Source organism: Siphateles boraxobius, unplaced genomic scaffold (assembly GCF_051911475.1).
Source record: "Siphateles boraxobius isolate OS27281-9 unplaced genomic scaffold, OSU_SipBor_1 5, whole genome shotgun sequence".
Taxonomy (NCBI): Eukaryota; Metazoa; Chordata; class Actinopteri; order Cypriniformes; family Leuciscidae; genus Siphateles; species Siphateles boraxobius.
Window position 1 is genome coordinate 25,450,352 of NW_027509141.1, and position 27,621 is coordinate 25,477,972.

Genomic DNA, 27,621 nt, shown 5'->3' on the forward strand with positions numbered 1-27,621 from the left:
CTTAATCTGTTCAATAAAAAATTTAATCTGATTTCAAATACCTCATGATTGAAAAACAAATGATCAACCCCTACACTTTTATAAGAAGCTTAAAAAAATGTACATTCGTTTGTCTGAAGTACACAGAGTAAGATGATAAACTATGGTTATGAGGACAGTGTGCTTTCCTTGATCAGCAATGCTCTCATCATGGTTCTAATTGCTTGATCGCTAATCAAATTTAGAGCACTGAGTGGCAATCAAACAGACAGCACCACATGCATGCACACAGACACGTACTGAATGAATAAACACGCCAAAATTATAATGAATGTCTGGAAAAGGAAAACACACGACCACTGTGCATTGTGTGCTTGGTTTAGATGATAATTAAAAAAACACAGCTATTAACACAGCTCCGATTGGTGCTAATGAAAATCATTACTCAATACAACTGAAACATGACTCTCCAAACCAAAGTATGTAAGCGGTGTAGGAATGAGGAGCATAATTTTTGCCTGTAGTGAGGTACGTTCCTGTAGCTAAAACAGTAGAGCATGGCGGTCAAAAGTCATAGGTGTGATCACTTGAATGTAAGTCGCTTTGGATAAAGACATCTGTTAAATGCATAATTGTAACATTTAAGGTTTACAAAACGTGTAAAGTATAATAAAATTGAATGTCAGCAACAAATCACATAACGCAATGTGCTAAAAAACTTTTAGCTGTGTAAGAAATATTATAACAAAGCAGTAAAAGGTGAACATGAGTCTGGGCATGACAAAAGCTATGATAGTACAATAAAATGTTGGGTAATGCGTCATTATCTCTTAAAGATAGGGTAGACATTTTTTTAATCACTTTTTGTTATACTGGTTTAAACTTTTCACATCCTGAAAGCAATCAATAATAGAAGTGGTCTAAATATTAAAGCATGTACAGAAAAAACATCTTCTGTGGAAGTCAACATGTATTTCCATACCTCTGCGCACCCTGCTCGAGCAGACATCACACATCATCAGCGCTCGGTAATGCTATGCACAGTTGTAGACAGAAAGTCAACCGAACGCCACAAACAAACAGCAGTTTGTTACAGTTCCTCCTGAACCGAAACAATAAGCTTATGCTGCGTTCACACCATGCCATCTAGCTTGCAATTGCTAACCTCTCCGAAATTGCCTACCCTACCTTTAAATGTGAAGGGTATTCAAAATGTCTTTATACTAATGTATCACTCTTGTAACAATGGAAATTAGTTAAGGTGTGGTCACAATGCAAGAGAAATGCAGTACGCTCAATAGGAATCCACACAATCGGGAATTTAGCGTAATGGGCATTTGAGGTAAAAAGTTCCTGACACGGATTTCACATCGGATTCAAGTCCGATGAACTTTGACCACACAAATTCGTGGCATTTAGTAATATGAAGCTTCTTGGTTTGGAAGCGATCCTGTTAGTATGCTGAGCTTCATGCTGGTTCTCTACACTACTAACAATGGACCTAATTTGTCTGCAAAATTTAGCCAAAGTTTTGCTAATGAGTGCGAAGTTAGCTTAAAGCAAAAAATGAAAAACCCGGAGGGGATTTGGATGTTTTACGCAAAGAGAGGAAACTGTCGTCTCTCCACTCCACCCATACTCTTTTCCCAACTAGCATTCTACAACCAAAAGCATGCATTCATACTTCACCTACTTGTTGAAAAGGTTCAGGCCAATGCGGTAGTGCCTCTTGCGGATGATATCGTTGCTGAACGCTGGGGAGTCCCAACTGTTACGTGTCTCCTTATGATACGTCTGCTTGCTGAGAGTCTGCTCTCGAAGACTATCCCTGGATGAGGACTCTGAACTGCAGTTGATGGTATCATTGGAATTGGAAGTGCTGTTGATGCTGTCGTTATCGCCGTCAGAGAAGTCAGACTCTGATTTGCTCTGCCGGTTGGCGGTGCCATTTATCGCCAAGTGGCTTTCCAGCTGCCGCGGCCGATGCCGAGGAGCCTCGTCATCTCTAGCAGGTCCCCGTGGTGGGAGCGCGTGAGAGGGGACGTGTTTTGGGCTGCCTTGTTGGCTGGCTATGCCCCTATCGTAAGCGTTCTGTCTTTTGAGGGAGCTTCGGTCAGAACGGTCACTCAGCTCAACTGAGCTATCGCTGGGAGGTTCGATAGTTAGCAGGGGTAGGTGTTCTATTCTCAATCTCTGCTCTTGACACTCCAGAGACGGGGTGCTTCGGCAGCTAGTGTCCGTGTCGCCCTTTTCATCTTTATGAGCTAGAGACCAGTAGTCCTGCGAGGAGTTCAATGAACGTAGACGAAGATCTGACTCTGTGCTAGAGGGTCTTTCAACTGATTGTGTTAAAGGAAGAGGAGGGGAGAGCTCTTCTTCATCTATATAAAGTGTCACATCACTGTAGGATGCTGTCATCTCATCTCGCTTACGGTGGTCACTGCTGTGGGAAGGCTTGACCTGGTAGGTAACCTCTTTCTCTATGTCTGGATGACCTCTGATTGACTCTGGCTGTCCCTCGTCTCCATGTAGGCTGCGACAGTTCAGAGCATCATCTATCGACTCTGCCAAAGACTTCACTTGTCGAGAGAAAACGTCCTCCAGCTCAGTAATGGCATCTGTGAAATCGCTCTGGACCACAGGCGACTTTATGTTGGCGGGGGCCATTTCCCCGCGCTCCGATTGCACCAAGGCTCCTAGTTTAGAACCATCGTCAGTAAGAGACACCTGCTTCCCCTCAAAATAGGAACTATGGACTTTTTCAGGTCCTTCAAACGAAAACTGCATTCTCATATTGGATAAAACTATGCGTCTGGACATGCGGTTCTCCGACATAGAACTCCTGAGGCGCTCAAAGTTCTTATTCATTTGATATTGGCGGAAGGCAGTCTGAATCGTGCGTGCAGCATGTCGTGTTATAAAACGCCCTCCATACTTGCGCTCCAGCATCTCCACCTGTGGAAACACACAAAGATTATGCACCACTTTTAGTGATAGTAGCAAACCCACATGCACAAATGTCCCTCCTTCTTTAGTCTTACAGAATTTTGTTGTAAATAGCATTTTGTCCTCCCTCCCATGACACAACATGACTTGACCAAACCTCAAGACCAAAATGGTAAGCCACATAAATAAAAAAGACAAACAAAAGCCAAAGAACATGGTACTAACTAATAAAGCATGGGTATTTTGCCAGGTCGGATGGTTAAAACTCACCATTTCATCCCCTTATAAAGGCATTGAGGACTGAAGAACGCCTTTAGCATGGTACCTAAGCAATCAGTTATAACCTACTCCCATGCTAAAGCCAGCCCAAGACCTTTTTAGCCTGAAGAATGGGCAGAACTAATCAAATTTCTCAACTCTGTGGGACCTCACAAGGAGACGGTGGGCAGCACGCCTCTGGATAGTACCACTCTGAATATGAATCACTCTCCCAGCATGCATTGAGTTATGATTCTCATCTCCCAAATTCAAAAAGGCTCTCATTGATCTCATATCAGCCTTTGGGTGTATTAAATTACTTCATATGAAAGACATGCAGTCACCACAAGCAAGGAATTTATGTTCAACCAACTACAATAAAGTAGATTTATTTACACAGTCCTTTGAGGGAAAGTACATCAAGTATAATATGAAGCCACTGAACCTCAATCACACTCCCTCTGCACCAAAACGGCTCATCGCAATATGAATACAAATAGTTGGTGGAGAATTTATGGTTTCTTGGTAGCCTTCCATTTAAAGATCATGAAGAACTCTACCTGTTTGTCTTGGAGGTCGGTGGAGAGCTCATAGCTCTCAGACAGTGATCTGGAGCGTTTGATGGCCTCTTCCTCGGCTTGCTTGCGTAGGATCGACTGGGAATGCTGGAGTTTGGGTCGCCGGGGGCGCTGCCGTACCTCGTGAGCGTACAGTGGTGGGCCGTCGAAGTGCTCGCCACTGATGATGGCACTGCGGCTCACCGGCCCTCGTAAGTAACCCCCGCTGTTCTCTAGAGAGGGGCCCGCCTCACCGCCCGGAGCCTCACCTTCCACACTGTACAGGGAAAAAGAAAGAAATCGTGGGTTAGAATATACAAAAAAGGAGCATAAACAGTTCATACTGTGGAATGAATGAGGCATACCAGCAGGGATTCGGATTTTGATTCAATTCTCATAATTATTCAATGAGTCAGTTGTTAGAGAATCAGACTACACTGGTTGCGTATATGTTTTTGATTTACTAAAAAGAACCGACTCAGAGTCATTTGTTTGTGAATTGTACTGTTCGGTTGTATGAAATGGAAAGATGTTTCTTGACATTATTTCACTGTACATGGTCTGTTATGACATAACATTCAATACAGACTGCACAATCAGATTCATAACTATGAAGAAATATGAAGATTCAGACAAAATTCTACAGGCCAGCACTAACCGCTTTATACAGTAGACGCAACACATGCAACTGTGTTTTTCCAGACACAAATCAAAGGTCATTGTAAATCCCATTATCCACTCCCACAAGCTTACACGTGAGGTCACGAGCTGAACTTTATAACTAGTGTGGAGGTATAAAACCAAACAACTATGGTTATAGCAACACGTTGTGGTATGATGCACCTCTGTCAAGATCAGTAAAGAGCAATGATTTACCACACCACCTCTAATGTGATTACTTGGAAAGGTCAAAGTATAACAAGGGTTATTTGATTAGAAATATCAGTTACACCAGTGAAAGAGATGACAGGTAATAATAGTTATATAGGAATACATCATATATTTATAGATATCAGCTATATATGTAGGCTATATCTGGGTAACACTTTAGTTTAGTGCACAATTCTCACTATTAACTAGTTGCTTATTAGCATGCATACAGTATTATAGGAAATTGTCTGTTCATTAGTACTTATAAAGCACATATTAATGCCTTATTCTGCATGATATTATTCTACATCCTTAATCATACCCAATACCTAAACTTAACAATTGCCTTACCAACAATTAATACACAGCAATTAGGAGTTTATTGAGGCAAAGGTCTTATTTAACAGTTAGTTGGACCCTAATCTAAAGTGTGAACCATATCTATCAATACATTGTGCATCCCTATGTTACGATTTTATTTGTAAATAGTATTTAATATTATTCTAATTATTTTCCATTCTGAATATTATAATTTGTAATGCTTACATATGTTATTTTATAAACAAAAAAGTAGAGATTTATAATATCAGCTATAATATTGCAATAACTATCAGCTTGTCTGTATATGCCAGAATGTTTGTATCACTGCATGCTTGGATAGAATTGTAATTTTAATAGAAATATTGTTCCATGAAGACATCCTACTTGGCCAGCTGTCATTACTGTATATACTTTTGATGTAAAGATCTCAAAGCTAAATCTGAATTATTTCAGTACATGTTTGTTTGGCACGAATACTGCTTCTCATCAACACACTCCTTGTACTTTCTTGCATCAGCTAAGTGCCAGTAGATTAACTTTCTAGATTAAGTGATCTTCTTTTAATTAAATGAATTAGTGTGCAGTAGAGCACTCAGTATTACAGAGATGAGAACACTGACACAGTCAGATTGATTGAATTTGTTCATCTTGTATAGGGGAAAGCGACCATGGTGTGGGTATATAGAAGTCAGAGCATTTGTACTGTTTGCAGGCGTTTCCAATCTTGGATAAGACAATACGAGAGCTTTGTGTAGTTTGACTTCAACAAGTAATATCTTCAGGTGGCAAGCTCTATTGAGCCGATGAGACACCTTATACAACCCTTGGAGCTAGTGCTGTGATCGTCAAATGACATACAGAGGATAGGCCTGAGAGATGTCAGGTCGAAGATATAGGCTGTTCCAACACCTTTTGACACGTCTGTATTCACCTGCTGCTTCTCTAAAAAATGCTCTGAACTACAGATTCAAAGGGTAGGTCACCACAAAAACCAGCCATACTGTAAACATGTTTCCTCAGAGTCACAGGTCATGCAGAATCGATTACAGTGCATAGGGACAACAAGAAGGCTAAATGGATGTCTCCTTTTTACGCTCCATATGGCACAAAGCATGCCACAGTAATACATATTTACTGGTTTTAGATCCTTAACAGAAAAGAATAAATATTTGGGTAAAAAGTTCTGAATTTTTTTTATTGTTGTTATTGTTAATTAAAACTAAAAATATTAAAAATGTTTCTGTTAATTGAAATAAACAGAAATAAAATATAAAAACATGTTCCATTGGCCACTAACTGAAATAAAATACTAATATTTCTAAAACTAAAACTGAAATAAATATCAATTAAAGCTAAAAAAAAGTATTTAAAAACACAAGAACAAAAAATAAAATAAAAATGACAAAAGCAAATAATAAAAAAAAAAAAAAAAAAAAAAATCCAAAATATCATAATAATATGCAAATAACACTAAAATAACACTGTATAAATAAATAAAAATATACATTTATAACAATTTGTAATGCCCTTTTTTGAGGTGGCATAAATACACTCCAATAATTGGCCTTACATCTATATATTAAAAAAACAACACTAAATAAACTATTTAAAAAAAACACTGCTGATTAAAAATCACAATATGCATATTAGATACAAAAAAACACACTTATTTAAGTCTCACAGTCAGTTTAAAGCTGTATGTGTTTGATTCACTGAAAATAACTAACTCAGACTCATTTGTTCATGAATTAGAACACACTATATGTTTCCTATTGATTAAAAAGTACCATATAAACCAGTCATTAATTTCAAGAATAAGACAACCCAGACAGTGTTGTCTTTTCCATGCTGTAGACTAAGTAGCACAAGGTTCTCAATTCTCAACCCTAATACTGCCTGTATTATCATGCAGAGCACATTGGGGTGTCTCTGAGAGCCAATGACTTGACCTCCAGACATCACCCAGAGTCAGTGAAGACACATAAAGCCCACCTGCCGCTCTGAAGGACACAGCTAATGAGGGGGTATGATGGGTAAAGTCAGAGGTTATATATAGATATAAAGGTTAATACATGGCCTTGTTTCATGTATTCCTACATGCACACTTAAATACTACCGCCCTGCCCACGGTGTTTGGTAATAAAGGAAGATGAAGACATCTTGTTACACGTGATTGTACATTATATGAAAACATGCTGCAAGGTAATTCAGATGATGAATTTGGCAGCTAATTTCCCCACATCTTTGCACTGAGGCCACCCGGCTCGAATGACTTTCAGTGTCTACCGCCTGATGTCTCCTGAAAGAGCTCTCAGCAGGTCCCTTGAAGGGTGGCAGCAAATACAATTTTCATTTTATTTGGTTGCCTTCTCATCTCTCTGAGGAGAACCAGGGTATTTTCAAAGTCTGACTCCCTCCTAAACTGTGATAGATGACTGTGTCTGAAAAAGTTGCAATTATTGTGAACACAAGCGATATAAAATCCTTCGAGGTTGCCAGATGACAGGTCTGAGAATAGATTCAATGAAAAATATCAGAAAATAAATACTTGGAAGTGTTTTGAGATTATCACAGTGATGGTGTGTGGCAAAATGAACAACTTTCTGAAATTGAGGACATTAATTCATCTTAGAGCAAAAAAATAAGACATACTATGGGCTAAATGTTCAAGGTTGAGTCACCAAGTTTAAACTACAAGGAGGAAAGAAGCTGAATGACTGATAATCTAGCTCTCATTTTAATTTTCTGCCTCATGTTATTTTATAAGACATTGAACACAGCAGCAAATTGAATTTAATGAGGAAAAAAAGCCTGATTTAATTGAGCCGAGGGCTGCGCTCTTAAATCTATACGCTGCTGTTCAAAACACTAATTAGAAATAGGTTCATTGTTAAAACAAACACAGATTAGCTAAGTCTATCAAAGTTTAACTTTCATTCTTATAGTGAAAAAAACAGACCACTAGGGGCAACAATGAGAATTTCCAAATTTAGCCAACTTTAAATGATAGTTCAACTAACATAATACATTAAACAAATCAGCTTTAAACAACATGAGGGTGAGTAAATTATCTTAAAACTTTCATTTTTGACAAAATATCTGTATTTTATTACACTCAAATGTAGTTTACACAGTATATAGATGGCTGATTTTAGCAAACCAAGTGAAGTGTGGAGACAACTGAGGCTCTGTCATACTCAAATCTATAACTCAAGACAGCTGGCGAAGTTCTTTATTCTCCAGAGGGTCTCATTAGGCAGCAAGAGGAGGCGCTTCTATTGGACTAGTTTGGGCTCCAGTCACGTCCAGCTCAGAGAGATGTGGGAGGTTCTGACAAGGGTAAGAGAATGCAAGTGCTAACAGGATGGTGAGGTGTTAAGATCTGACAGAAGATGAAACGCACCGTCTCTTGGTTTCCCCTTTGGAGTTCACCTAAATGAGACTATCAAAAGAAGACTTCTATATAATAGTGCTATATTACTAGTTTGAAACTCAAAGCCAAGAAACTATTGACTTACAACATGCCGACACAAAGAGGAACTAATCACTACTGATTTCAATCATCTTAAATTAAATGCATTTTACATTTTTTCCTCCAACAATCATAAGAGTCCGCAATATAAGGCAACTTTTTAACAGCCATTTCTGCTGAGTTTATGTAACTTAAACCTTGTACTTCATCTAATTTTCTGTCTAACAAGGTAAAATAACAAGCTCATTTACATTTCACTTACCTAAACTACATGTCATTTGAACTCTTGGGTGCTGCTTTTGGAGTCTTTGTCATGTTCTGAATCTTCAAGCTCTGAAGTTTTTTATTGCCACCCTTACACCTGACTTTAGTTTTTCCTCTATGCTGTATGTTGAAGATTAGACAGTTAAAAACAATAAATGCTTTTACAAACTAAATTCTTTTCGCTTAATATTTTTTCCAGGCTTGCAAAGAACATTATGTTGTGCTGTTAACACAGGTTACACACAAATCCACACTAAATCCAAATTTGAGAGCATTAGAGGACCAATCAGGCTCCATTCACAAGCGTGGCACGTCGCATGAATGCAGCCCTATTGATGACTGGGAAATGCTCCGGCATCTTGCATAAAGCACTTATTGTTCAAATAAAGCTTGCTTTACTAATATCACCAAGCTTATTCTGGTATTACATGACTTTCAATGGGGCTGATCTACTAATACAAATACACATATCTCTATTTGTTATTATTAATAAGATAATGTTTTAGCTACTGCCACCTTTCCATGACTGAGCCAAAAAACTCAGTATAAAGTATAAAGCCAAAAAACTCACACTCACACAAATACTTCATTCATTAGCAAAAAAACATTCAGAATGGCTGAAGTAGAGACCTCACTGGAAAAAGATATTCTTCTTGTAACTTTTTGACAAACACAATCAGCATTTACAATAAGCGATGGATAGAGGTCATCATGAAAAGGAAAAATCTACAATGACATTAAAGCAATTTTCGGGCTAATGACATAAGATATAAATGTGTCTATCCGGTGCAAGATCAACTAAAACATCACTCAACCACACAACTAGAAGCAGAAGTGTGCTGAGAGCAACAATGGAGAGGTTTGCGCAATAGAGGAAGATCCCCCGTAATTCAAAGCAGGTAAAAGAAACAAAGAACCAGTGACCTAAATGTCACATAAAACATTTTTGATCTACTTAAAAACACACCCTGATACAATGATACACCCTGTCCCAATGCAAACAAGCACAGTAGAGACACACTTAAAACACATTTCTCATATGTACTTCTATAAGTGTTCTGAAACACACGCGCACACACACACATTGAAATCTTACCAGCTCCCCAGTTCCAGCAGAGACTGGCTTCTGTCTGAAGCGCAGTGCAAACACCACATGTCGATTTCTGATCCCTACAAACATCAACATCCCTTTGGCCTGTGGCTGCCCATCTCCTCGCCAGGAAAAGCAGTCTCATAGGAAAAAGAAGCACGCTCTCAATCCAACTAAAGACCTCTAAATCCTCACCCTCTCCGTTGCACGCCCTCTTTCCTTCTCTCCTTTTTTCCTCTGACTTTGTGGAAGGGGTGCTCTGAGGGGTGTGCGGAGAAGGGGAGGGAATTCCACAGTCCGGAAAACTAATTACGTGATGGCGGGAATATAAACGACCAGCCCGACCCAAAGAGGAGGGAACGGGCCGGCCCGTCGAGTCTGGAGCAACAGAGCCAAAGAACGCAGGCTGGAAAGCCATGAAGGGATTGGGAAGCCCCTCTGGAATGACAAAAGGATGTGAGTCTATAAATAGCACGATCGCAGGATGGACTAAAACTGGATGGATTGGACGGAGGAAGTTCCGCTCGTTCTCAGGTTTCAACGGCTGCAGTAATATGAGCTCATAACGTGTTGCATACACGCTTCAGACTGGACTGGAGAAGTGCAGCCAAAAAGCTGCTCCGTCAACAGCCAGTTTACACACCCATGATAAATCCTTCTCAAACTTACAACCGAACCGTATAATTTTGGAGCAGCAGTGTGGATTTCTGATGCATTAGAGTTATAGATAAAAAATTAAAAATGAGGCTCTCCCTCATGTTTCAAACTGGCATGACTTTCTTTTCTCCTGTGGAACGCGAAATAACTGTTTTTGTCCATATATCATATAAATCATATAAATTGACTTCATCCATAAAAAGTCAAGGGTGTCCAAAAAAACATTGGACCCCATTGACGTTCATTGTTTGGGTGAAAAACAAAAAACATCAAACACTGAGACACTTTTCAAAATATCTATTTTTGTGTTCCACAGAAGAAAGTCGCACAGGTTTGGAACGACATGAGGATGAGTAAATGACTTTCATTTTTTTGGGTGAACACTCCTTATAAGTGTAAAAAGCCTCATTGAGGAACAAACACCTAAAAACTTTCTAAAGTAAACAAAATGTCAAAACGTTGTCCAGCTGACGCCTTTTGCACAGACAAGGCTCTGTTGTCTAGTAAAAGAGGTCTAAAAACACACACAGCCGTATTTATAGTTAACAGTTTGAAAAACATCTCTATAATCTTTTCCCTCTTTTGCCTCCTCCCGTCTACTTACATAAGGAGGGCGGCCTGGCTTACGCATTTCCTTTCTGACATCATTACCTAAACAATGGGCGTCGCTCAGGCAAAGCCCAGATGCTATCACTCGCCCGAGTGTGCAGTTTGGATTGTCCATGGGGGCAGAGAAAATAACCTCTCAATGTGGACTTGCGTGGTTTTAGGAGTCTCGTTGAAAAAGACAACACGAATAGCTTCCAGGTGGTGACATCTTGGAGTTTGGTGTCTAATGGTTGAGAAGTGATGTTCTCTAATTAGAGTAAAAGCTCAAAGCTGTTCCTTAGTGAGAGCACCTCTTATTTCCTGTTCCTTGCTCTCTTTCTAAACTAAGATTCCCTGAAGGAAGACTAAAAAAGGTTGAAAATGGACCAAAGGGGTCCTGACAGCAGAATCAACATCTGTTCTTCTATGGTAGCCTCAAGATGTACAATTGCTCTTTGTCAAAGATCTTCAGCTCTGAAATGCTAAGCAGCAATGAGGGGAAAATCACAGCAGGAAGCTGAAATACTGATCTAGTATGTCTTTTTGGATCACACGGACCACTTTGGTAATGTCTCGGCAAACATGGAATAAATAAAAGCATCTGTGAGGACAGGATCTCTAATGTGTCAGAGGAGTCATGCGTTCAATAGCGCATGACTCACTCCTAAAATACAGTCTTCAAATGAGACAGACATGAAGAAATACCGAAACATCACTAAAATGATAAATTACTACTTTGTATGTAAAAATTAATGCAGTTGAAGTCAGTCAGGCAAAAGCCCATTATACTATTCTGTAGCTTATACGAAGCAGGAGGTCACTGTGACTTTTTGAGCACCTGACAGTTCATTACTGAGGTCCTCAAATCAAATCTTTTAATGCTAAAAGGCTTGGGGAGCAATAAAATCTTTCCTGCTTGTCAGAGTGAAACTTCAAGGAAAACAGCGTGACAAATTTATTCATTTGGTTCTAGGTCTACTTATCTGTTACTCTATTGCACGGAACTGCTGCTAAAACACCACAATGACCATGGAAAACATCTATTTCTACTATATATTTGAGGAATATTCAGCTATTTGCAGCTACAGTACATATGAAATCACATTTGTGGTCTAAACGAAAATATTTATCATATTGAAGAAGCAAGTTGCTTAAGAAAATACAAAACAATGACAATACAAACAAAATTGAAGAAAAACATAATCTTTAAACTAGGTTTTCAACTTCAATAATAATTTTAAAAAAAGTTTCCTGAGCACCAAATCAGCATATTAGAATAATTTCTGAAGGATCATGTGTCACTGAAGACTGGAGTAATGATGCTGAAAATTCACAGGAATATGTTACTTTTTTAATGTAAATAAAAATAGATTGTAGAAATAGATCAAAGTAATTTAAATGAATGTATAAATGTAACATTTCATAATATTACCAATTCATTTCTACTGTATACTTTATCAAATAAGTTTAATGCATCATCTTTCAAAAAATAAATATTAAAAGATCTTACAGACCCCCAAACTTTTGGATGATAGTATATGCAGTATATGTAAACAAGTAAGGAAAAAACAAAGATTATCCCTTTGTGTATGGTTCTACTTTCTCTCGCCACGGATTCAGGATCTGCCGTTCAAACGTGTCAACATCTCAGTTAGTAATTTAAAAACGCCACATTAGAACTAGTAACGACAGCTTGGGATGTAACTTTTGTACTGGAGCACAATTGTGCAATACAGTTCAATAAACAAGAAGATAATACAGAGTAAATTACATTTTAGATGCAATATAGTCAGTGTCTCGTTTGTTTTTGCTATGCCAATGAAAATAGTTCCAAATAAAGCCATAGCAGAACCACTGCAAAACACTTACACTCAGTGAATGAATAATTCAATGACTCACTCATGCGTACAGTATTGAAGGAATCAGTTTAATGGTAATGATTCAATGACTTGTCACTAACCACCACCTAATGGCGCTATGATGCATCGATCAGATTTTAACTAACAGGTATAAATAAACTTGTTATAATTAATTGTTTTATTTTATTTTATTATATATATTTGTTGTGAAGTCTCAATGCAGCACTCGTTTTTTTCATGCCTTTTCTTTACCAGCTGTCGTTTATTCATTCATTGCTATTTTCGGCCTGCAGTCTGGGCTGACAGACAGCTGAGTTTCCTGTGAACTCGAAAGACAGAGGACAGAGCCAATGTTTAATTCCAGGTCTGACTTCATTCTCATCTTTAATCCAAGGAACAAATTCAGAGGAATGTGGAAAAGAGATGATTTTTCCTGTTAGCTCACCGCTGATTCCCAAGAAGCAAAACCTTGTGAATCTACAGTAAAAGTGTAAGTTAAACTACTGGCTGAGGTCACGGAATGGCTTAATCTCTGATTTCAGTTGTGTCTGTCTGGAAAAACCTCATTGTTGAAATCTGTCTGCAGTGACAAAAATCCCCAGTGTTATTTTGCAATGGATTTTGGTGTGAAATTACATGTTATCTACACTATGGATAACGAATAAAGATATCTATGATCATCTATATGTCTTTTGAAGCCACATTACAACTTACATATTTGTGCTTTTTTTTGTCATTTTGATGCTTGACAGCCCAGATCCCCATTAATTTTCATAACATTAAAAAGAGCAACTAAGACATTCTTTAAAAAAAAAAAAAAATTTGTTGAAAACAAAAGGAGTAAAGTCACATAGGTTTGGGATGTCATGTGGGTAAATTGTGACTTTTTTTCTCCTTTTTTGAGTGAACAATCCCTTTAAACCCTTTTTTTATGTGAAATCAGAAATCTACAGACTAGTGTTTTCAGGTAACAACCACTCTGTAATCTATACAGCTATAAAACAATAACAACAATTACCAATGATTTCAATGACCATCCCAAGGCACTTAACATGAGTTTTGTAATACAACTCACCCTCACTTCATGTACACATAATTATATGGCATTGGCCAGCCACCAGATCACTGAGACACAGACACACACATCATAGCAGCATGTTTGCCTTTAGGTCCAGCTGTAATTTAAGCCTCTTTGAGTTAAGTGCTCATTGTACCCTTCTTAAAACTGATCAAATAGAAAAACAAGTAATCTTCCTGTCTGAGTAGCAGCGGTGGACTAGTAAAACTCCAGGTAATTGCATAGCTAGCTGTTTATTAGCAAATACCGTTCGTTCTCCCACATCTAATGTCTGTAAACAGCTTTTAAACTGACCAAATATTAATCTACAACTTAAATGAAGCAAGTTTCAAGTCCGTCCTGACTGAAAGATAACCGTTTCCTGTTTAGTTTGTAAAGTTTGCAGACAAATTTGAATATCACTATCCATATAAGGACATCTGAACGTGTGTGTTTGATCGGGGGATGTTGAACTATATTTGCCGTCCCCTCCCCCCATACGCCGTAGTGGAGCTTAAACATGCTTTTGGCTTCTCTTACAGGCCTAATCTCTAATCTGAGGGATCCTGTCCACGTGTGACCCTCCATCACGGTTCCCATCATGGGCCTTTGAGATGGATTAAGTGTTGCACAGTTGCATTCCCTCCATCCAATGCAAAACAACCACTTCTGGATCCTGACTAAAAGAGCAAATAGCTTCCCCGCAATTCGTTTTTGCAGGGTCAGCTGTGGTCAGGTGCTTTTTACGGGCTTTGCTCTTCCACTTTGTCACCACGCTTGGAAGCTGCTTCACTGGACGAAATTGCACAGTCCCATTTACCTCTCTATGCCTTCCAGTAGCGAATAATACAACAAATGTGGCATGTGATGATGTTAGGCCTGTAATACTCCACAGACTCCATTTTGTGTATTTTAGGCTCTTTCAGAGTCTGCTACACAGATGCTAGCCAATTGACTATTGACAAACAAGTTTGGATAAGTTGCGAAAAAGTTACGAAAGTTGATTCAAAGTCAAAAAAGTGTTTGAAAATATGACAAAAAGACAAAAGTACAAGACAAGCTTTAACGAGTGAAAGAACTGTATAATTCCATGAAGCATTGTGAATGACATAATAAAGAAATACAATATACCATAAAAAATATATAAAACTATTGATTTAAACTCTGATTATCTATTTCTTTTTTATGTTCACTGCAAAATATGCATACATGAACAAATTTGTAAGTAGACACTACAGAGTGCGATTTGCTTTTCACGATTCTCTAATTGGCAGAGAATTCTCTGCAGAATCATGGGTAATGTAGTTTTTCAACTGTTAAAAGTTATTATTTAAAAATGAAGTTAATACCTCGTACCTCACAGGAGGTCTGTTTTTAATGGTTTATATGTCATTGTTAACAATCAATTCCCCTATGAAAAAAAAGAACAGGATTTTTACTCTTGGAACCCAACTGCTGCACTAATAAAAAAACGCCTTAAAACGGCCAGCCACGTTTCCTGCACCCAAACCTGTGAAATAATTCAGGGACAACACATCTTTCTATCACATTTTCTTCGCTGGCTGCATGTTAAAACCAACATTTCAACAATGTAGTAGTTTGAGTCAAGATTAAAATACTCTAGATATGATTTTTCTAATGAATCAAACAAAAAGACTCACAAGTTACAGGTTTCTCGCTTATAAATTAAACAACAAAAAAAAGTTTAGCTTAATCCAAAAACAGCACTGCTTTTAATATGTCCTTTTAACCTATTATAAAAGGTTTGGAGGACAAGGTTTTGAATTTAGCTCGTTTAGGAAGTGGTATCTTTCTAATCGTTGTCTTTGCGACGTGTCTTGAGGTATGTGTGAAAAACGACACAAAGCCTTTCTGTTGCTCAAGCACAAAGACAAACAAACAGGCTGGGCAGTTTCGACATGCTCAGACATAATCAGGCCCCAGACGAAATGACCACTGAGGTTGAGTCTAAATAAACAGAGTTTGGAGGACGTGCCTTGTAATCCACCCTGTCTGCCCCCTCCTGTGCGGCAGGGACAGAGTAGCGCCATCTAGAGCCGGAGATCTGCCGAGCTGCTGTCAAAGTCTCAAACACGGCGCTCCAGATCACCCCAAGGCTGACAGGTTTCTTACAGTGGGCGGACTGCGGCAGGCTGAGACTTCATTCAGCTGTCTGATACATGACCCTCATACTGCCATCTTTTGAGTCGGAAGTAGACAGTGAAAATTGAGCAACAGACAAAGCCAGGCTGCACAAGTACTAAAGAAAGATCAAATTATCAGAGATCAAATATATCGGTATTGATGGTGAATCAAAATGATGTTGAATGTTTTTCTTAGCATTTAATATTTTACTATTTATTTAGCATGGAAATAATATGGTTTAAAAGAAGAAGAAAAAATGTGTTAAAAGAAATATATCATTAGCTCAATCACAGGACATACAGTATTCAAATGGAGAAAGCAGTGTAGAATTGAATTATTTCATTAAATAACCAAATAACCAAGTGTGACATTTTCTTTTTGGCTAATAGTTTTTTTTTTGCTGTTTGATAAAACTTTAAAACTATATAAGTTCAACGATTGATTATGTCCTAAAAATGTTGTTAATGAATGGAAAACATTCTGATATTTATGATTCATCATACACTACTGTACAAAAGTTTGGTATGTGTGTGCACTTTGGCTGTGAGGAGGACAAAACAGGAATGAGTAAAACTATTTGCAATATGCCCAATCCCATGCCGGAATTCAAGCCCTGTAACACCAACAATATAAATCAGGAGCAAATTGAACGAGTGAGTAAGGAAAGGTGGGTTTGTGGGTCAATTCACAATTTGACAACACTACATTGCACTTAGTTCATTATTTAGTCCGTATATAAAATTCAACCCGGCAAAGTGGCTAGTAGGAGTGACTGCGTTACACGGCACTGCTGAAATCCACCAGCATTTGGCAGATGTTAATGTCAAGCCCTGGTAAGAATGGCTAACATTCAATGTCTGTAGTTATTTATTTGCCCTCATGAAATTTAATCCAAGTATTGGAACTGAAATCAGAAATATTAGCCCTGATAGTACTTGGTGTCACATCAAAAATCACATAAGCGATCTCCCTCATTCCTAAAGCAAGGACAGGCAATGCTTTTTTGGCACGTGTTTGTCTCTTTAGGCACCTTGATTGATGGGTAGTGACCAGACGCGTCTCATCACAGTGAAAGATGTGTTGGTGGTGCAACTGACACATTCAGATCTCAGCCTCTCTCTACTCAGGGTTCAAGGTCGTTTTCTGAAACTCATGGACTGCAAAACATCACCATTTCACACACTGAGAATTCTGTTCCACATCTTCAACTCTAATTACGCAGCAAAAATAAGTGAAGGCTATTTGCTGTTTTCTAAACGTGCGATATGTCATTGCTAATGCATAATTAGCTGAAACAACAACAGACACAAAACACACACCGCCAAACACACTAAAATCTAACAACATTAAAGGTGATTAACTTACCCGCCCGAAGGTAAACACTTAAAATGATGGAGTAATGCCAGCCATCAAAACACGACACAAATCTCCTCTCACTCGCTTGTAGTTCCTTTACTGGAGTTCACCAAACATGTGGGCACTGCTTCTCCTCCTTCAATATGAAATCCCTTTTCTGTGCCACAAGCTACACACACTAGCACCTCCCAAAGCTTCCGTCTGCTCCAGTCACAGCATTAGCACTGGCACAAGGTATGTCTCTGCGTCCGTCCTAACGCGCGTGTGTGTGTGTGTGTGTGTGTGTGTGTGTTCCAGGTCTGCTCAGGAAGGCGCAGGCAGTGGTTATGGGGAAGTGCTATGTGTGTGCGTGTGTGTGTGTGTGTGTGTGTGTGGTGGGGTTTAAAGGAAGGGAGTGGTGCCTGTGATACTGTAGAGGTTTGCTGTCTCTGAATTGTCAAAAGTGAATGTGAAACCATGCTGGAGACCTATGACAAATAATCATATTTTCTCATCATAATGCAACTTTTCTAAAGCTTATGTTTGCAAATGCACTCTAATCAGGGTTATTTTAGTTTAGGTAGGCCTACCTTTTATTACTTTTCATCACTAAAACTAAGAACTACAACTTAATAAAAATTATATAGACATGTAAAAAAAAGTTAAAGTAAAACTTGACCTTGAAATTAAACTTGAAAAGAGAAAATATTAAAATAAAATTTATCTAGCTTTACTAAACAATATTATGAGGAATTATGAAAAATGAAAAAGATTTTTACCAGCAAAAAGAAAATCAATTTCTAAAACAGACACTTGGATATGAATATCTTATACAGGTGGGCCATCTGAGCCTTTGTTAAATCCTCTGTGAATTTCTAATAGAAAAAGAGATGAATAGTTTTCATTGCTCTGTGTTCATACAAAGGAGATGACACTGAATATTTCTTAACAATAATGTCCTGCGTCAGTGCGCGAGAAATTTAAAGGGTCATCCATTCTAGAGCGATCCCAGGGCTCATAACGTGCAGCAGATCAAAAGATCGATTTCACTCGCACATGTGGGAAGTTTCACACAAGGACCTTTGTAAGAACTTCAAGGCGCATGTCAAAGTCATTTTCTCTCAGTGCGTAAGAATGCGGTATGGAACATGAGAAGGGCTGGGGTGTTTTCAATTTGAGTGCTCAGGAAAACTTTGATACCATTTCATCTCTTGAAATTTGTATTTTATAAAGGATCACAGACCTGACACGAGGAACTTCCTCTTTTTTTAATCAAAATGATTCAGAACTGTTCTTCCATGTCATTCAGTACCTCTCTCTTACAACATTTTATTATGGTAACCATAGTTTTGATCAAAATAGCATTGTAATTATGGTGACAGTAAATAAGCCACTATATATATATTGGAGTTCAGGAGATTGTCTTGACCAGGACCACACCCCTAAATGCATTGAAGCAACTGCCATGTGATTGGTTGATTAGATAATTGCATTAATGAGAAATTGAACAGGTGTTCCTAAGAATCCTTTAGGTGAGTGTATATATATAACATTTACAGTTTTACAGCAGGAGTAAATAATCTCCTTGCTTTCTTATGGAAACCTCATAACTCCATATTTATTAAAAAGAGCTTGTGACCAAATGTCAGAAATCCATTGGATTCTCTAACTCTTACAAAACTCATTCAAACCACCCTGCTTCAATCGTGAATTAAGTGCCACACACAGTTTGGACGTCTCTGCTTGTTTGCAGTGTAAGGGTAAATAAAGAACGGGTTGTGAACAAGTACAGCGTTTTCTTTACTCAAGAAACACTACATGTATAACAGCTAATGATTTATGTATTTGAGGAGCGGAGTAGAGTGTCCTAGTCTAGCATTTGTCATAAATAGCCTGTGTGAAGCACTACATCTCATATAACATGAGATTTTCCCCAAATGACAGAAAAAAACTGAGTGCCCACATAGCTACAATAAACTTTTTAATGAAAATGTAATGCGATGCACTTACTGCCTCAGATGCGGCCGTTCTAATGATGGACAAAACACAAATGTCTGGCATTTCGCTAGTCAAAAACCTTGTAACTTCATTTGAGCTTGATTTAGGTAAAAATGTTAATGATGACAACATGAAGTGTCTGACCACAAAGCCACAATATCAATTGTAGTAGAACAAACTGTATTCGAAAAAAACATTTTTTAGTTACCATCATTAATGTTTGTAAGAGCCATATTTGAAATCAATATTTTAAATGGTGGAATGTTTCTACGCCTAATTGTATCATCATCTTGTACTGTGGCAAGTAATAACTGAATAAACAACCATATCTCCATATCTATCTAAACAATTTCCAATCAAAAACATACCCTAGACCGGAGATGACCAGGTGGTCTAATTCAGCTTCTCTTGCTGATGAACGAAATTTGCAATTTCAAGGTCAGGGCACAACAAAACAACACAATTTGTGTCAGCCATTTAGTTCATGAATACCAATGAAATTCCATTACATGCTGCCCTTCCACAGTTGTATGAAAGAATGAAAGTTTTACATTGCAAGCATAAATTCAAGGAATGATTGAATATCACAAACATCCGAACACATGATTTGAACAGATTAGAACTTTATGCTGCAATTTAACAAAAAAAGAAACAAAACAAATTCAGTAGATGAGAGCATTTACCTGTATGCTCTGGCACCCCTGGCAAAATGCTTCACTTTTAGTGCCAGTTGAGTACGTTCTTATAAAAGATAACAGCTTGACATAAACCGATCCCTGTAAAATTCAAGCACACCAATATGCGCTGAAAATGGTTAACAAACTCCTATAAAATGCAAATTTTTTTCTATAAATTCCAAACTAGCTTACTTGAGTTACCTGCTGAGGTGGTCTCAGGCAACATTTACAGTTACACAAATAGTGTAGCACATCTGAGAGCTGTCGAGAGTAACCTTTACAAGGGGCATTCAGAAGACGTGTAGAGCAGTCCATGCATACCGATTCATACGCAACACAACTCTGCTTCTCACTGCTTATAGTGATCTAGAACCAGTTCTCTATAAAATCATCAATAAAAAATAAAATGTAGCATCTATAAAAACCATATGTTCTGTGAATATGACCTACATTAGATTTCTATTTATTCTGCATACCTCAACTTTACTCTAAATTCAACATCAGCTAAGTTAGCTAAGTTAAAAAGCATGTAATCTGTGGACCTTCTGCGCTAAAGAAATCTGTGTAGCTCTGATATAAACATGGTTAAATGTGATAAACAAAACAGAGTAATACATGCTCGGCTGAATTACGTAATCTACTCGCCCAAAATATTCAATAAATGAACATCTGTGGGCAAAGAATCTGAGTGGGCCTACTTCTTATTAATGCCTCTTTGCTTTTATTAGCAATAATTTTGAGTTTTAAAGCGAAATGAAATACTTATGTACTGTGGACTGTCAAATCTAATCAAAAACACCCTTTCAAACTGTTTGTGCATGCCAAACAACCAGGCTTGAATTGTTAAAACAACAAGCTATTCCATCTTTCAATCAGAGCTTTTGTTCTAACCATTTTTTACCCAGTAGCCCAACCCACTGTGCAATCTCATTGGCCCAGAATCTCTCTCCTAATAAGATCAGATTCTGATTGGTTCATCGTGTCACTTCACGCAGCGGTTCCACACTCAGCGTAAATTCAAACAGCTCATCATTTGGATAGTACACTGTGTTATGTAGATGCTTATCATACTAGCACACTAATTGTTCAAGGGCCATTAATAAGTGGAGGCTGTATAATGCAATTTAATGGTTTGGATGGTTTTTAATAGTCTAAGAATTTTTGGGAGAGGTGACTGCAGATTTAACTGTGGCCACTTCTGCTCAAAACAAACATAACCTGGTGTCAACCACTGTGAAAGCGGATGTGTAAAAATTTCTTAGGCCTCAGAGTCAAATTCTAACCATCCCAAAAATCTTTTAGCATGTTACCAAATTTAAGCCATGGAAGTCTATATTTACATAAATGGGCGTGTAACCCTTCTGATGATAATAGGACCACTTCTCGGCAGGCTTGAGCAAGGTGGAAAACTATGTGATTAAAATTAATGAGAAGTCAATGAATGGGAACCCAATAATTATATGCTGTGCCCTTAAGGTATTAATTAATAACATGATTTGTCATGACAGCTAAAGAAAAAGCAACGGAAAGAACGGCAGTATAAACATTGCGTGAGGACAATATTTGAAGAGTTCCATCTTATTAAATATTGCTTTTCTATAAATGTGGTGCTGGAGGTGCCGCAGAAAACATAATTAAAAAATGTAATTTTAAGGGGTCCTTGATTATGATTTCACTTTTTTAACTTTAGTTAGTGCGTAATATTGCTGTTTAAGCATAAACAACATCTGCAAAAACGCTTACAGTTCAATGCAAAGGGACGTATTTTCTTTTACAGAAATCGCTTTTTAAGGACTACAACAAATGTCTGGTCTGAATATCCACTCTGAAACATCCTGTGAAATCCGTGCTTGCTAAGTCTGTGCTTGAAATGCGTTCAGCACAATCCTCTTGTTCGTCAACATTGTCAGGGTCTGAATCGGGCTTGAAATGGTTTGAAATCGACGCCATCGTTAATATTTACATCTGAGTAGAGCTTGCGGTTATGAAGGGGCGGGACATTTCCTTAACATGCGCCAAGCGCTGCCAATCACAACACACTAGGCCAGCTAACCAATCACAGCACATTTCATGCAGGCTTCATCAAAACGAAGCGTTCAACCAGACTGGGGAGAGAGGATCTGTAATAATGTAAAATATGTGAAAAAGAATGCGTTTTTTTTAACAAACAAGAATGAAAACATTTTGAAGTACACCCCAAAAAACAAAACCAAGACTTCGTAAAAGGGCATAATAGGACCCCTTTAAAAGCAAGAAATAAAAACCATATATACGCACACACAGTCTAACCTTTTTATGTGGCAAGTAATTGTTTATGTGGAATTTCCTCAGAATTGCGTGTCACTGGATCTTACAATAAGGTGATGCGCTGCTGGGTAATGCAGCCAGTCAGAGCTGACATAACCAGCAAACCGCAGCACTGCTTCACTCTGGCCCTCCCTTCCCTTCAGCAACCTAGAATCTGTTTCTTAACTCCACATGTAAGGCAGCACATGTTGGCACATGCACACGCACACGCACACACACGCACACACAGCCTACAGTCAAACATCTGCAGTGCTAACACTGCAACTCTGTCTACGCCTCATCCCATAAAGCAGCTTTCAGTTTTGTGCACTTAAACAGTGATGTGTTTCCATCGGTCACACAGAGGCCATTCCTCTAAAACCCACTTTTGAAATCTCTCAGAGCTTGGCACAGATTTAATGACTCATTGTCTTTCATATCCAAGTAGAAAATAAAGCTGATGTGTGTAATTTAGGGTATGTTCACATAGTAATTTGGTTCTCTTGGTTCTTTTGATCCGGACCAAAAAAGAAAATTACACATTCAGTCATGGTTTGCATAGCATTCACACGTTAATTTTTAACACTGACCCTAAAGATACAAAACAAAAAACAGCTTTCATGACCTAGGACTATATTTTGTGATGGAATTGACCCTTCGCTAAGCCCCGCCCTCCCTAGTTACTGTTGCTACGCCTGTCAAGCTTTCGAGCCTGGCAAGTCTATTACAGTGTGTATGCACCGGTGTCACACATTCCCAATGAGATAATTAGTAATTTTTGGCGAACATGTGAAATATCTGAGAGAGCAAGACAAAAGGGACTGCAGTATGCATTCGAGGGATATATCCACGACATAATATGCAACCAATTAGCGAATAATTTCATAAAAATTGAAGCTAAAGCCTAACGTTATAGTCCGAGTGCAAGCAGCAGCGCCTCATACACTGACCATTCAAATGGGAAACACACAAATTGAGGAACAGCTATGTTCGTGCACAGCAGGGTAAGTGAATGTGAAAATAATCTAATCAGATTTGCACAATCCATACGCACAACGCTTCGGCATGTTTCCCTCGCTCGAAAGCTTGCCAGACCTCCCGCTCCTAGTTACGGTTGCTAAGACACGATTGGCCAGTGGCGGTTTTCGGGCATGGCTTAGCGAAGGGTCAATTAAGCGAACATCCAAAACAATGCTGTGTGCTGGGCTAAATGCACTCATTGTATGTACAAATGGTGGAATTTTTACCAGCTGAGAACTCACAAACAGCTTATAAAATGTGTAAAGGAGAACAAACAGGCACCAGGAATTCCACTGTTGCACACAAACTAGGATCTTCTGCAAGGAGAAAGCGTTCCGACACCTGTATTGAACTCTAATGGGCAACGTAGGTCTTATGATGAGAAGAACCAGGCATGCTTGAGCATTCTGTCCTTTTTACGGTCGCATTTTGTGACACTTCATCCAGTTTCATTGCCATTGGCCCTGAAAATGTGGATCTCTGCTTGTTCAGGGTTTGGTTGGCAGCGTTCACACTTATTCAAATGAACCGCACTAACAGAGCGATTACACCAGTTTGTTTTAATCGAAGTACACCCTTAGACACTAGTGGTGGCATTTTTGGTTATCCTGTAAGTGATTTAGTATCTTTCAATGATTTGTGTTCTGTCTAGGGAAACAAGCTCTTTATTATTGCAGCTCAGAGAAGGAGTGAGGTCACTTCATCCCATTCTCCTATTTTCCAAGACTCGGCCAAAAATGCAATTCCAGTGAAATGTTGCTGCCTTGTAAATAAAGAGGCAAACATGCACACTACCTCCATATGCCTTTACTTATGATCCTGCTGAAAGATGGCCAGGTGGTGATTAGCAAGTCCTGCAAACCTCAAACCCAAACAACCGTTCATCATCCTACACCTTGTTGTTACGACAAACACGGGCGCTGCATTCTTCTCCTCCGGATTCCTGGGGAAAAAAAATTCTAGAGGAACCGGCAGACTCAGCTAAGGGGAGCCAAGCGGCAATTATCACAGAGCCTGTTGCAGATCGAATGAACCTACCGCAACAAATTACAAACGACCTTGACATCGTCTATAAACATAACATGGGGCTTCGCTAAATAACAAAAAGAATAGTTAGAGGCTGTCTACTCGGAGCGGACAACAACAGTGAATACTTCAGCATCCAAACAGTGTGCTGTTGTTCAGATTATAAAGATAACTATCTAGCTTTGCATATTTGGACTAAAATAGAAGGGTGAAATGTATAACAGTGCTGCTCGAATTGTTATATAAACAAAATAAACTACTTCCCAACAGGGTTATCTACAGCTTGTGTTATCATGGAAAGTTTTGTGTGGATATGGAGAATGAATCACTACACCAGAGCTGACCAGACAGGTGGCTTCAATAAGCACTAAAGCAAAAATAGATCATACCACTGAACAGAAACACACTGAGACAAATTAACTAAAGAGCTGCATTACTTTTTTGCATTGTATTTCAGTGCCATTCACTAACCACTCGCTATCCAATATAACTTGATGCTAAATAGAGTAATTAACACTTAATAACTTTTATAATTGACAGTTTATGTGTGTCTCCCCATTTCTCTCAACAAGGGGACCAGAAAGGTGTCAGTCAATACATTGGAAAACTTGTGTTACTTGTTTGAAAAAGTAACTAATTATTCATAAAAAGTAACTATTTATTCATAAAAAGTAATATTTTGTTGTAAATTTAAAAGCATTGCTCTACTCATTACATGGAAAGGTAATCTGATTACGTAACTCACGTTACTTGCAATACGTTACATCAAATTATCAAATCCAGTTCTTAATCATTCGTGGTAAATATAACATCGTGTCTAATTCCTACGATCTGTCCTCAGAGGCTCCAAACATGACACAGCAGATTAGGATGAGAATACCACTGCTTCTTACTGCATCAGCCTGGCTTTGCAATATTTCATGGCCAATGATTTCGAACATACGTTCTGAATACTAATATAAAGACAAGCCCTGCAGCATTTCAAAAGACAGGACAAATTCGGGTGCACCAACCGTTCCTCGGGCCCCATGAAATGCAATCATAATCAAAGATTTAACATTTATTTTGAACTAAAAGGAAATAACTGGCTTGATATCTCATCTGCTGACAGAGGAAAGAGCTGAATTTTAATTAGCTTGACCTCAATTTTGAAATTTATTTTATTTATATATTTCAGCCAGTTATTTAAAGTACCAAGACAGCTGGGTGTTAGCCATCAAAAGGTGTCAAGAAATGCATTAATTTAAATAATATTTGCACAATGCAAATTGGATTACAGCTGCTATATATATACACAACTTTTAGATACTTTAAATGATAAGCAGTTCGTTTCAGTCGTCATAGTCCATTTCTAAAAAGTTATTATTTGCCACCCACAGTGCTTTAGGATTACTGTCAGCTTTCCATATGATGTCTGATGACATATTTCATACGGTTTTATCTGTGGATCTGTGATCATAATCTGGAGTAACAGAATAACAGATTTCTTTTTCCGAGAACCACGTCAACCAACCTGAAACTACCAACACACCCAATCTGATAGCCACCATTGCTGTCACATTCCCACATCCACATCACACAGCCAAACACACCACCAGTCCCCTTGACACAGCTGGTGCTGTTTGACAGAAATAGACTTGTTTTGTTATGGCCCAGTCAATCCCTCAAGGAGAGCAGCCATAATAACGCCAAGATCGCACAAGGGAGAATCAAACCCCAATGTCAAACTCCCCAACACAGCAGTGCCCGGAGAGATCATTCAGACCACATGACTGTCAGGATCTGTTCGGCTCAACTTCACAGTGACCGAAGAAACTGGGACCATTAGTATCATACCGCATATTATTATGCTGTGTGATTCGTCCTTGTTTTTTAGTAAATGTGTGCGAAGATGACTGTGTAAACCTTGGAAGAGGTCATGCAGGGTTGCATGACTAAACAAATGCACAGCTGTTATTAATGCCACAGTAGAAACAACTTATTTTAGCCTGTTTGAGCTTGATCAGTTGGCACAAATATAGGCATAACCAGCATAGACATTAGAGGGATGGCTCACCACAAAATTGAAATACTCGCCCTCATGCCTTCATGGAAGTGGTAGGTCATCCGGGTACTTTTCGCCTACTGTTTTTTGAATACAACGTATTTGGACAAACTACTAACGTTGGCTGACTGTTTTTATCATACTATATAGGCAAATATTTGATTTCAGATGCAGTGTGAGACTTTTCTTTTGTCTTCCACAGAGGAAAGAAAGTCAAGATTGGGACGAAATTCTGTAAATTTCATAATTCAAAATTTTGGGTTAACTATCCCTTTAAGTGCCCTCAAATATTTAAAGCAAATCTATAGCTCTATATACCCAATATAAATTATTGCAAGCTAATATATAGGACTACCTGTTGTCGCTTATATCAGCTTTTTTCTGTTGTGGCCAAACATTTAGCTGGCATAAAAAATAACATTGTAAATGTTACAAGTGATTTTAGGCATTACAACATTATAAAGCACAACAAATGCACAACATGAAAAATGGTTGTAAATGAGCATGTCAAATTAAACATCCAACATGGAGTATAATAATATACTACAATACAATAGACATCATAAAATGTAAAAAAATAAATAAAAAAAAATAAAAAAAAACTAGGGGTGGGAGAAAAATCGATTCTTAGATGCATCGCGATGCGGACGTGGACGATTCTGAATCGATTCACAAATGTCAAAAATCGATTCTCTAATTATTATTTTTTTGCTAACAACGTTATATTGACGGAACGCAAAAGGCGGAACTCTGAACATATGGAAAATTGCCATCATTTTATTGTGGACTATTTTGTATTTTTGAGAGCTGCTTTCTGTATTGTTTAGTTTTCACATCAATATGCTGTAAACATATCTGTTATAAGTACTTACGTAATAGTTAGGTTTACTGTACTGCCCTCCAGTCATTGTGTATCAGTGCAATGCCATTTACAAAAAGTTACATTTTGACTGTGCTCTCTGCAGATGTTCATTTACTTTTTTTGTATAAGCTGTTTTTGATTGTGGAATACAGCAACAATTTCAAGTCATAAGTCTTTATTATTTATTTGTGTACAAGAGCAGCTTTGTATGCTACTAATTATTCAGAATATGCGTAAGTCCACAAGCATTATTTTTGTATGAGAGCTGCTGATACATCATTCTATATTTTTTTCTATGAAAGCTGTCAAA

The 27,621-nt window shown here is 38.2% G+C and overlaps 1 protein-coding gene across 19 annotated transcripts in view; it reads right to left on the minus strand.

The window, feature by feature from the left end:
* iqsec1b (IQ motif and Sec7 domain ArfGEF 1b) overlaps positions 1-27,621 on the minus strand; it is a 178,749-nt gene that overhangs the window by 15,805 nt on the left and 135,323 nt on the right. For 13 of the 19 annotated variants that reach the window (XM_077203576.1, XM_077203577.1, XM_077203569.1 and 10 more), the window contains 2 exons: positions 3,744-4,017; positions 1,673-2,934 (listed from right to left, as the gene is read on the minus strand). In XM_077203576.1, the coding sequence (XP_077059691.1) occupies positions 1,673-2,934; positions 3,744-4,017 (1,536 nt within the window). Of the gene's footprint in view, positions 1-1,672; positions 2,935-3,743; positions 4,018-9,763; positions 10,198-17,093; positions 17,221-17,428; positions 17,796-27,621 lie in introns of those variants that run through there. The other 6 variants (XM_077203571.1, XM_077203582.1, XM_077203578.1 and 3 more) reach the window with 6 other exon arrangements.